Source organism: Blennius ocellaris, assembly GCF_963422515.1.
Source record: "Blennius ocellaris genome assembly, chromosome: 19".
Classification (NCBI taxonomy): domain Eukaryota; kingdom Metazoa; phylum Chordata; class Actinopteri; order Blenniiformes; family Blenniidae; genus Blennius; species Blennius ocellaris.
Genome location: NC_137668.1, coordinates 2,932,557 through 2,945,237, shown reverse-complemented (window position 1 = coordinate 2,945,237; position 12,681 = coordinate 2,932,557). Strand labels below are relative to the sequence as shown.

The 12,681-nt window shown below is 54.9% G+C and overlaps 1 protein-coding gene across 1 annotated transcript in view; it reads right to left on the bottom strand.

The window, feature by feature from the left end:
* The window catches only part of arhgef4 (Rho guanine nucleotide exchange factor (GEF) 4), a gene marked incomplete at both ends in the record, with an annotated part of 103,981 nt that overhangs the window by 29,277 nt on the left and 62,023 nt on the right, over positions 1–12,681 (bottom strand). Inside the window, one exon of the mRNA XM_080515152.1 lies at positions 2,730–2,909. Within this exon, the coding sequence (XP_080371278.1) occupies positions 2,730–2,909 (180 nt within the window). The remainder of the gene's footprint in view (positions 1–2,729; positions 2,910–12,681) is intronic.

Here is a 12,681-nt window from a genome sequence, read left to right as displayed (position 1 = left end):
GATTAACATTTCATGATTTATTGTGTTAAATGTTTTTTAGGTCTATGAACTCTCCGACTGCATGTTTCCTTTTGTCTCTGGAGCTGGTTTCTTCTATTGATCCTAATAAAGCCATCGATCTGTCTGATCTGAATCCAGACTGGCTTTCACTTTGTGTTTATCAATACATTTATCCTGTCTGTGAGTGAAAAGCTTCTCTGAGGTTTTGGAGGATTGTGGCAATAGAGAAACGGGCCTGTAGTTGTTGAATCAGTCTCCGGTTTTATAAAGCGGGACGACTTTCACAGTTTTCATTTCTTTTGTGAATTCACCAGTTTGGAATGACACAATGGCACAATGTAAGAGGATGAACAATCACTTTGATAACCTTTTGGACTATTGTCATATCTGTACTGTCACAGTACAGTGACAGTACTGTTACGTTATTCCAGTATTCAGCCGAACCTCTCCAGCTCCTCCATGTCATGAATCACCAGGACCTTCACCTCCTCCGGTGTCCCATTGAGCCTGATGAAGAGCTTGGAGCTGGAGGTCCACGTCGCCTGGATCTTCCCCTGCTTCTTCAGGAACTGGGCTTTCCTGGCGATGTCCTCCTGGTCATTCATTGATGTAAACATCCGAACCTCTCAGCTTCCTCCCTTGCTTCAGGAGCTCTGTTTTCTTCTTCCTGTTGACAAACCTTAATGTGACGGCTGGTTTGTGGTTGTTCCTCGTGGGCACGGGTGACAGGCCTCCATGGTGTTCTGGTCCATGGTGTTCTGCTGGGGCTGACAGCTGACGCCTCCTCCGACAGGAAGTCCAGGGACTTCTAAATATCCTCGAGATCTCCCGTCGTTTGATTTTCTGGCCACATGGTGGCACACACACTCCTGTACTGTTCATTACCTGGTGAGCAGCAGCAGCCTCTGGTTGGGCTCTGCGGGCACCGAACCGTCCTCCTCTACGCTTAGGGGAGCCCTGGTCGCCGTCCAGCGGGGGAGCGCTGCATGCTGCCAGCTGCACCGCCATGTCGGAGATGGCAGGATGAAGCCAGGTGTCATTCGTCATCATGATACGGCAGTTCTGAACAAAGTTGTCCTCAGCAATTCTCTGCTCTTCTTCGCCCATTTTGTGTGTGATGGATCTTCCACGGGCCAGGAAGAGACTGGGGAAAGGGGGTCTGTGAGGACGTTTCCTTAGCCGGGTTAGCATACCCGCTAAGGGAGCAGGGGTCTGTGAGGACGTTTCCTTAGCCGGGTTAGCATACCCGCTAAGGGAGCAGGGGTCTGTGAGGACGTTTCCTTAGCCGGGTTAGCATACCCGCTAAGGGAGCAGGGGTCTGTGAGGACGTTTCCTTAGCCGGGTTAGCATACCCGCTAAGGGAGCAGGGGTCTGTGAGGACGTTTCCTTAGCCGGGTTAGCATACCCGCTAAGGGAGCAGGGGTCTGTGAGGACGGTTCCTTAGCCGGGTTAGCATACCCGCTAAGGGAGCAGGGGTCTGTGAGGACGTTTCCTTAGCTGAGTTAGCATACCCGCTAAGGGAGCAGGGGTCTGTGAGGACGTTTCCTTAGCCGGGTTAGCATACCCGCTAAGGGAGCAGGGGTCTGTGAGGACGTTTCCTTAGCCGGGTTAGCATACCCGCTAAGGGAGCAGGGGTCTGTGAGGACGTTTCCTTAGCCGGGTTAGCATACCCGCTAAGGGAGCAGGGGTCTGTGAGGACGTTTCCTTAGCCGGGTTAGCATACCCGCTAAGGGAGCAGGGGTCTGTGAGGACGTTTCCTTAGCCGGGTTAGCATACCCGCTAAGGGAGCAGGGGTCTGTGAGGACGGTTCCTTAGCCGGGTTAGCATACCCGCTAAGGGAGCAGGGGTCTGTGAGGACGTTTCCTTAGCCGAGTTAGCATACCCGCTAAGGGAGCAGGGGTCTGTGAGGACGTTTCCTTAGCCGGGTTAGCATACCCGCTAAGGGAGCAGGGGTCTGTGAGGACGTTTCCTTAGCCGGGTTAGCATACCCGCTAAGGGAGCAGGGGTCTGTGAGGACGTTTCCTTAGCCGGGTTAGCATACCCGCTAAGGGAGCAGGGGTCTGTGAGGACGTTTCCTTAGCCGGGTTAGCATACCCGCTAAGGGAGCAGGGGTCTGTGAGGACGTTTCCTTAGCCGGGTTAGCATACCCGCTAAGGGAGCAGGGGTCTGTGAGGACGTTTCCTTAGCCGGGTTAGCATACCCGCTAAGGGAGCGGGGGTCTGTGAGGACGGTTCCTTAGCCAGGTTAGCATACCCGCTAAGGGAGCGGGGGTCTGTGAGGACGTTTCCTTAGCTGAGTTAGCATACCCGCTAAGGGAGCGGGGGTCTGTGAGGACGTTTCCTTAGCCGGGTTAGCATACCCGCTAAGGGAGCAGGGGTCTGTGAGGACGTTTCCTTAGCCGGGTTAGCATACCCGCTAAGGGAGCAGGGGTCTGTGAGGACGTTTCCTCTCCCTCCTCCAGTTGTGGCATCTGGTAGAACTGACTATAACCCACGGAGCTCCGGTGATCTGCAGAGGTCTGCTGTGACTTCATGAGTCTGCTGGAATTTGCAGTTAACAGGGGAACCGTGTGGTGTTCTGGTGTTCTGGTGGTCTGGCGTTCTGGTGTTTTGGTGTGGAGGAGCTTCACACAGCAGAGATCACCAGAAGACAAAACAGCAGAAGAGACAAACTAACGGCACTGTGAGCGCCATCATCTCCGCCTTTCTGGTAGACTGTGATGTTCTCACCCGTACAAAGCTGGAGGGGAACCAGCCCTCACTGTCCAGGATCCGCCCCCACCACCACTCCTTGTTTGAGGCATCCACCACCTGGATCACCCCTCCGGCCTGGAAGCCCAGCTCCTGGTCGTCCATGGTGACGTGGTCCCAGAGTGCCTCGGCATAGACCACACCGCCATCACTGATCAGCTGGGAGCACAGGGACAACCAGAGACAAACAGGGTCAAAAAGGAACACACAGGGTCAAACAGGGTCCAACAGGGACATATAGGGTCACAAACGGTCAAACAGGGACACACAGAGTCAAACAGAGACACACAGGGTCAAACAGGGACAGACAGGGTCACACAGAGTCAAACAGGGACACACAGGGTCACACAGGGTCAAACAGGGACACAGAGGGTCACACAGGGTCAAACAGGGACACAGGGACACAGAGGGTCACACAGGGTCAAACAGGGACACAAAGAATCACACAGGGTCAAACAGGGACACACAGGGTCACATAGGGTCAAACAGGGACACAAAGAATCACACAGGGTCAAACAGGGACACACAGGGTCACAGAAGGTCACACAGGGTCAAACAGGGACACGGGGACACACAGGGTCAAACAGGGTCACACAGGGACACAGAGGGTCACACAGGGACACACAGGGACACAGAGGGTCACATAGGGTCAAACAGGGACACAAAGAATCACACAGGGTCAAACATGGACACACAGGGTCACATAGGGTCACACAGGGTCAAACAGGGTCAAACAGGGTCACACAGTGTTAAACAGGGACACACAGGGTTAAACAGGGACACACAGGGTCACAAAGAATTACACAGGGTCAAACAGGGATACAAAGAATCCCACAGGGTCACACAGAGTCAAACAGGGACACAAAGAGTCACACAGGGTCAAACAGGGTCACACAGGGTTAAACAGGGACACACAGGGTCAAACAAGGACACACAGACACATAAGGTCATACAGGGTCAACAGATTCAGGTTATTTGCAGTTTCAGCTTGAAATATAACAAAGTCAGATTTCAGATGAAGTCCAGGATGTGATGAAGATGAAGAAAATATCCAGAGAGGAAGCAACACGCCAGCCCCACTTCCTGAACTAACAGCTCCATTGTCTGTTAACGACTGTTAGTGGATCTGATCCAGAACACTTGGTTCTCAGTGCTGCCCCCTGGAGGTTCCTAGGTTTACTACCAGTAGAATGGCGATGGAGCTTCCAGGTTCCATGCTCCTCCCATGAGGAAGCAGCTCCTCGGTTCAGTAGAAAGGCTGACTCTGAGGGTACGTCCAAAATGTCCCTCCTAACTCCTTATCTATCAACTTTCACTGAACCCGAAAGTGTTTTGTGTAGCGGCCATGATGTGTGGCCTGGAGACCATCACCCTGTAGTACTGCGTCTTAGCGGTGTGGTCTGGAGACCATCACCCTGTAGTACTGCGTCTTAGCGGTGTGGTCTGGAGACCATCACCCTGTAGTACTGCGTCTTAGCGGTGTGGTCTGGAGACCATCAACCTGTAGCACTGCGTCTTAGCAGTGTGGTCTGGAGACCATCACCCTGTAGCACTGCGTCTTAGCAGTGTGGTCTGGAGACCATCACCCTGTAGCACTGCGTCTTAGCAGTGTGGTCTGGAGACCATCACCCTGTAGCACTGCGTCTTAGCAGTGTGGCCTGGAGAGCATCACCCTGTAGCACTGCGTCTTAGCAGTGTGGTCTGGAGACCATCAACTTGTAGCACTGCGTCTTAGCAGTGTGGTCTGGAGACCATCAACTTGTAGCACTGCGTCTTAGCAGTGTGGTCTGGAGACCATCAACTTGTAGCACTGTGTCTTAGCGGTGTTGTCTGGAGACCATCAACCTGTAGTACTGCGTCTTAGCGGTGTGGTCTGGAGACCTTCACCCTGTAGCACTGCGTCTTAGCGGTGTGGTCTGGAGACCATCAACCTGTAGCACTGCGTCTTAGCGGTGTGGCCTGGAGACCATCAACCTGTAGCACTGCGTCTTAGCGGTGTGGCCTGGAGACCATCAACCTGTAGTACTGCGTCTTAGCGGTGTGGCCTGGAGACCATCAACCTGTAGCACTGCGTCTTAGCGGTGTGGCCTGGAGACCATCACCCTGTAGCACTGCGTCTTAGCGGTGTGGCCTGGAGACCATCACCCTGTAGCACTGCGTCTTAGCGGTGTGGCCTGGAGACCATCAACCTGTAGCACTGCGTCTTAGCGGTGTGGTCTGGAGACCATCAACCTGTAGCACTGCGTCTTAGCGGTGTGGTCTGGAGACCATCACCCTGTAGCACTGCGTCTTAGCGGTGTGGTCTGGAGACCATCAACCTGTAGCACTGCGTCTTAGCGGTGTGGTCTGGAGACCATCAACCTGTAGCACTGCGTCTTAGCGGTGTGGTCTGGAGACCATCACCCTGTAGCACTGCGTCTTAGCAGTGTGGTCTGGAGACCATCACCCTGTAGCACTGCGTCTTAGCAGTGTGGTCTGGAGACCATCACCCTGTAGCACTGCGTCTTAGCAGTGTGGCCTGGAGAGCATCACCCTGTAGCACTGCGTCTTAGCAGTGTGGTCTGGAGACCATCAACTTGTAGCACTGCGTCTTAGCAGTGTGGTCTGGAGACCATCAACTTGTAGCACTGCGTCTTAGCGGTGTTGTCTGGAGACCATCAACCTGTAGTACTGCGTCTTAGCGGTGTGGTCTGGAGACCTTCACCCTGTAGCACTGCGTCTTAGCGGTGTGGTCTGGAGACCATCAACCTGTAGCACTGCGTCTTAGCGGTGTGGCCTGGAGACCATCAACCTGTAGCACTGCGTCTTAGCGGTGTGGCCTGGAGACCATCAACCTGTAGTACTGCGTCTTAGCGGTGTGGTCTGGAGACCATCACCCTGTAGTACTGCGTCTTAGCGGTGTGGCCTGGAGACCATCAACCTGTATCACTGCGTCTTAGCGGTGTGGCCTGGAGACCATCAACCTGTAGCACTGCGTCTTAGCGGTGTGGCCTGGAGACCATCAACCTGTAGCACTGCGTCTTAGCGGTGTGGTCTGGAGACCATCAACCTGTAGCACTGCGTCTTAGCGGTGTGGCCTGGAGACCATCAACCTGTGGAACTGCGTCTTAGCGGCGCAGTCTGGAGACCATCACCCTGTAGCACTGCGTCTTAGCGGTGTGGCCTGGAGACCATCAACCTGTAGCACTGCGTCTTAGCGGTGTGGCCTGGAGACCATCAACCTGTGGAACTGCGTCTTAGCGGCGCAGTCTGGAGACCATCAACCTGTAGCACTGCGTCTTAGCGGTGTGGTCTGGAGACCATCAACCTGTAGCACTGCGTCTTAGCGGTGTGGTCTGGAGACCATCAACTTGTAGCACTGCGTCTTAGCGGTGTGGTCTGGAGACCTTCATCCTGTAGCACTGCGTCTTAGCGGTGTGGTCTGGAGACCATCAACTTGTAGCACTGCGTCTTAGCGGTGTGGTCTGGAGACCATCAACCTGTAGCACTGCGTCTTAGCGGTGTGGCCTGGAGACCATCAACCTGTAGCACTGCGTCTTAGCGGTGTGGTCTGGAGACCATCAACTTGTAGCACTGCGTCTTAGCGGTGTGGTCTGGAGACCATCAATTTGTAGCACTGCGTCTTAGCGGTGTGGTCTGGAGACCATCAACCTGTGGAACTGCGTCTTAGCGGTGTGGTCTGGAGACCATCAACTTGTAGCACTGCGTCTTAGCGGTGTGGCCTGGAGACCATCAACCTGTAGCACTGCGTCTTAGCGGTGTGGTCTGGAGACCATCAACCTGTAGCACTGCATCTTAGCGGTGTGGTCTGGAGACCATCAACCTATAGCACTGCGTCTTAGCGGTGTGGCCTGGAGACCATCAACCTGTAGCACTGCGTCTTAGCGGTGTGGTCTGGAGACCATCAACTTGTAGCACTGCGTCTTAGCGGTGTTGTCTGGAGACCATCAACCTGTAGTACTGCGTCTTAGCGGTGTGGTCTGGAGACCTTCACCCTGTAGCACTGCGTCTTAGCGGTGTGGTCTGGAGACCATCAACCTGTAGCACTGCGTCTTAGCGGTGTGGCCTGGAGACCATCAACCTGTAGCACTGCGTCTTAGCGGTGTGGCCTGGAGACCATCAACCTGTAGTACTGCGTCTTAGCGGTGTGGTCTGGAGACCATCACCCTGTAGTACTGCGTCTTAGCGGTGTGGCCTGGAGACCATCAACCTGTAGCACTGCGTCTTAGCGGTGTGGCCTGGAGACCATCAACCTGTAGCACTGCGTCTTAGCGGTGTGGCCTGGAGACCATCAACCTGTAGCACTGCGTCTTAGCGGTGTGGTCTGGAGACCATCAACCTGTAGCACTGCGTCTTAGCGGTGTGGCCTGGAGACCATCAACCTGTAGCACTGCGTCTTAGCGGTGTGGCCTGGAGACCATCAACCTGTAGCACTGCGTCTTAGCGGTGTGGTCTGGAGACCATCAACCTGTGGAACTGCGTCTTAGCGGCGCAGTCTGGAGACCATCACCCTGTAGCACTGCGTCTTAGCGGTGTGGCCTGGAGACCATCAACCTGTAGCACTGCGTCTTAGCGGTGTGGCCTGGAGACCATCAACCTGTGGAACTGCGCCTTAGCGGCGCAGTCTGGAGACCATCAACCTGTAGCACTGCATCTTAGCGGTGTGGTCTGGAGACCATCAACCTGTAGCACTGCGTCTTAGCGGTGTGGTCTGGAGACCATCAACTTGTAGCACTGCGTCTTAGCGGTGTGGTCTAGAGACCTTCATCCTGTAGCACTGCGTCTTAGCGGTGTGGTCTGGAGACCATCAACTTGTAGCACTGCGTCTTAGCGGTGTGGTCTGGAGACCATCAACCTGTAGCACTGCGTCTTAGCGGTGTGGTCTGGAGACCTTCACCCTGTAGCACTGCGTCTTAGCGGTGTGGCCTGGAGACCATCAACCTGTAGCACTGCGTCTTAGCGGTGTGGCCTGGAGACCATCAACCTGTAGCACTGCGTCTTAGCGGTGTGGTCTGGAGACCATCAACTTGTAGCACTGCGTCTTAGCGGTGTGGTCTGGAGACCATCAATTTGTAGCACTGCGTCTTAGCGGTGTGGTCTGGAGACCATCAACCTGTGGAACTGCGTCTTAGCGGTGTGGTCTGGAGACCATCAACTTGTAGCACTGCGTCTTAGCGGTGTGGCCTGGAGACCATCAACCTGTAGCACTGCGTCTTAGCGGTGTGGTCTGGAGACCATCAACCTGTAGCACTGCATCTTAGCGGTGTGGTCTGGAGACCATCAACCTGTAGCACTGCGTCTTAGCGGTGTGGTCTGGAGACCATCAACTTGTAGCACTGCGTCTTAGCGGTGTGGTCTGGAGACCATCAACCTGTAGCACTGCGTCTTAGCGGTGTGGTCTGGAGACCATCACCCTGTAGCACTGCGTCTTAGCGGTGTGGTCTGGAGACCATCAACCTGTAGCACTGCGTCTTAGCGGTGTGGTCTGGAGACCATCAACCTGTAGCACTGCGTCTTAGCGGTGTGGTCTGGAGACCATCACCCTGTAGCACTGCGTCTTAGCAGTGTGGTCTGGAGACCATCACCCTGTAGCACTGCGTCTTAGCAGTGTGGTCTGGAGACCATCACCCTGTAGCACTGCGTCTTAGCAGTGTGGCCTGGAGAGCATCACCCTGTAGCACTGCGTCTTAGCAGTGTGGTCTGGAGACCATCAACTTGTAGCACTGCGTCTTAGCAGTGTGGTCTGGAGACCATCAACTTGTAGCACTGCGTCTTAGCGGTGTTGTCTGGAGACCATCAACCTGTAGTACTGCGTCTTAGCGGTGTGGTCTGGAGACCTTCACCCTGTAGCACTGCGTCTTAGCGGTGTGGTCTGGAGACCATCAACCTGTAGCACTGCGTCTTAGCGGTGTGGCCTGGAGACCATCAACCTGTAGCACTGCGTCTTAGCGGTGTGGCCTGGAGACCATCAACCTGTAGTACTGCGTCTTAGCGGTGTGGTCTGGAGACCATCACCCTGTAGTACTGCGTCTTAGCGGTGTGGCCTGGAGACCATCAACCTGTATCACTGCGTCTTAGCGGTGTGGCCTGGAGACCATCAACCTGTAGCACTGCGTCTTAGCGGTGTGGCCTGGAGACCATCAACCTGTAGCACTGCGTCTTAGCGGTGTGGTCTGGAGACCATCAACCTGTAGCACTGCGTCTTAGCGGTGTGGCCTGGAGACCATCAACCTGTGGAACTGCGTCTTAGCGGCGCAGTCTGGAGACCATCACCCTGTAGCACTGCGTCTTAGCGGTGTGGCCTGGAGACCATCAACCTGTAGCACTGCGTCTTAGCGGTGTGGCCTGGAGACCATCAACCTGTGGAACTGCGTCTTAGCGGCGCAGTCTGGAGACCATCAACCTGTAGCACTGCGTCTTAGCGGTGTGGTCTGGAGACCATCAACCTGTAGCACTGCGTCTTAGCGGTGTGGTCTGGAGACCATCAACTTGTAGCACTGCGTCTTAGCGGTGTGGTCTGGAGACCTTCATCCTGTAGCACTGCGTCTTAGCGGTGTGGTCTGGAGACCATCAACTTGTAGCACTGCGTCTTAGCGGTGTGGTCTGGAGACCATCAACCTGTAGCACTGCGTCTTAGCGGTGTGGCCTGGAGACCATCAACCTGTAGCACTGCGTCTTAGCGGTGTGGTCTGGAGACCATCAACTTGTAGCACTGCGTCTTAGCGGTGTGGTCTGGAGACCATCAATTTGTAGCACTGCGTCTTAGCGGTGTGGTCTGGAGACCATCAACCTGTGGAACTGCGTCTTAGCGGTGTGGTCTGGAGACCATCAACTTGTAGCACTGCGTCTTAGCGGTGTGGCCTGGAGACCATCAACCTGTAGCACTGCGTCTTAGCGGTGTGGTCTGGAGACCATCAACCTGTAGCACTGCATCTTAGCGGTGTGGTCTGGAGACCATCAACCTATAGCACTGCGTCTTAGCGGTGTGGCCTGGAGACCATCAACCTGTAGCACTGCGTCTTAGCGGTGTGGTCTGGAGACCATCAACTTGTAGCACTGCGTCTTAGCGGTGTTGTCTGGAGACCATCAACCTGTAGTACTGCGTCTTAGCGGTGTGGTCTGGAGACCTTCACCCTGTAGCACTGCGTCTTAGCGGTGTGGTCTGGAGACCATCAACCTGTAGCACTGCGTCTTAGCGGTGTGGCCTGGAGACCATCAACCTGTAGCACTGCGTCTTAGCGGTGTGGCCTGGAGACCATCAACCTGTAGTACTGCGTCTTAGCGGTGTGGTCTGGAGACCATCACCCTGTAGTACTGCGTCTTAGCGGTGTGGCCTGGAGACCATCAACCTGTAGCACTGCGTCTTAGCGGTGTGGCCTGGAGACCATCAACCTGTAGCACTGCGTCTTAGCGGTGTGGCCTGGAGACCATCAACCTGTAGCACTGCGTCTTAGCGGTGTGGTCTGGAGACCATCAACCTGTAGCACTGCGTCTTAGCGGTGTGGCCTGGAGACCATCAACCTGTAGCACTGCGTCTTAGCGGTGTGGCCTGGAGACCATCAACCTGTAGCACTGCGTCTTAGCGGTGTGGTCTGGAGACCATCAACCTGTGGAACTGCGTCTTAGCGGCGCAGTCTGGAGACCATCACCCTGTAGCACTGCGTCTTAGCGGTGTGGCCTGGAGACCATCAACCTGTAGCACTGCGTCTTAGCGGTGTGGCCTGGAGACCATCAACCTGTGGAACTGCGCCTTAGCGGCGCAGTCTGGAGACCATCAACCTGTAGCACTGCATCTTAGCGGTGTGGTCTGGAGACCATCAACCTGTAGCACTGCGTCTTAGCGGTGTGGTCTGGAGACCATCAACTTGTAGCACTGCGTCTTAGCGGTGTGGTCTAGAGACCTTCATCCTGTAGCACTGCGTCTTAGCGGTGTGGTCTGGAGACCATCAACTTGTAGCACTGCGTCTTAGCGGTGTGGTCTGGAGACCATCAACCTGTAGCACTGCGTCTTAGCGGTGTGGTCTGGAGACCTTCACCCTGTAGCACTGCGTCTTAGCGGTGTGGCCTGGAGACCATCAACCTGTAGCACTGCGTCTTAGCGGTGTGGCCTGGAGACCATCAACCTGTAGCACTGCGTCTTAGCGGTGTGGTCTGGAGACCATCAACTTGTAGCACTGCGTCTTAGCGGTGTGGTCTGGAGACCATCAATTTGTAGCACTGCGTCTTAGCGGTGTGGTCTGGAGACCATCAACCTGTGGAACTGCGTCTTAGCGGTGTGGTCTGGAGACCATCAACTTGTAGCACTGCGTCTTAGCGGTGTGGCCTGGAGACCATCAACCTGTAGCACTGCGTCTTAGCGGTGTGGTCTGGAGACCATCAACCTGTAGCACTGCATCTTAGCGGTGTGGTCTGGAGACCATCAACCTGTAGCACTGCGTCTTAGCGGTGTGGCCTGGAGACCATCAACCTGTAGCACTGCGTCTTAGCGGTGTGGTCTGGAGACCATCAACTTGTAGCACTGCGTCTTAGCGGTGTGGTCTGGAGACCATCAACTTGTAGCACTGCGTCTTAGCGGTGTGGTCTGGAGACCATCAACCTGTGGAACTGCGTCTTATCGGCGCAGTCTGGAGACCATCAACCTGTAGTACTGCGTCTTAGCGGTGTGGTCTGGAGACCATCAACTTGTAGCACTGCGTCTTAGCGGCGTGGTCTGGAGACCATCAACCTGTAGCACTGCATCTTAGCGGTGTGGTCTGGAGACCATCACCCTGTAGCACTGCGTCTTAGCGGTGTGGTTTGGAGACCATCAACCTGTAGCACTGCGTCTTAGCGGTGTGGTCTGGAGATCATCAACTTGTAGCACTGCGTCTTAGCGGTGTGGTCTGGAGACCATCAACCTGTGGAACTGCGTCTTATCGGCGCAGTCTGGAGACCATCAACCTGTAGTACTGCGTCTTAGCGGTGTGGTCTGGAGACCATCACCCTGTAGTACTGCGTCTTAGCGGTGTGGTCTGGAGACCATCAACCTGTAGTACTGCGTCTTAGCGGTGTGGCCTGGAGACCATCAACCTGTAGTACTGCGTCTTAGCGGTGTGGTCTGGAGACCATCAACCTGTAGTACTGCGTCTTAGCGGTGTGGCCTGGAGACCATCAACCTGTAGTACTGCGTCTTAGCGGTGTGGTCTGGAGACCATCAACTTGTAGCACTGCGTCTTAGCGGTGTGGTCTGGAGACCATCAACCTGTGGAACTGCGTCTTATCGGCGCAGTCTGGAGACCATCAACCTGTAGTACTGCGTCTTAGCGGTGTGGTCTGGAGACCATCACCCTGTAGTACTGCGTCTTAGCGGTGTGGTCTGGAGACCATCAACCTGTAGTACTGCGTCTTAGCGGTGTGGCCTGGAGACCATCAACCTGTAGTACTGCGTCTTAGCGGTGTGGTCTGGAGACCATCAACCTGTAGTACTGCGTCTTAGCGGTGTGGCCTGGAGACCATCAACCTGTAGTACTGCGTCTTAGCGGTGTGGTCTGGAGACCATCAACTTGTAGCACTGCGTCTTAGCGGCATGGTCTGGAGACCATCAACCTGTAGCACTGCATCTTAGCGGCGTGGTCTGGAGACCATCAACCTGTAGCACTGCATCTTAGCGGTGTGGTCTGGAGACCATCACCCTGTAGCACTGCGTCTTAGCGGTGTGGTTTGGAGACCATCAACCTGTAGCACTGCGTCTTAGCGGTGTGGTCTGGAGATCATCAACTTGTAGCACTGCGTCTTAGCGGTGTGGTCTGGAGACCATCAACCTGTGGAACTGCGTCTTATCGGCGCAGTCTGGAGACCATCAACCTGTAGTACTGCGTCTTAGCGGTGTGGTCTGGAGACCATCACCCTGTAGTACTGCGTCTTAGCGGTGTGGTCTGGAGACCATCAACCT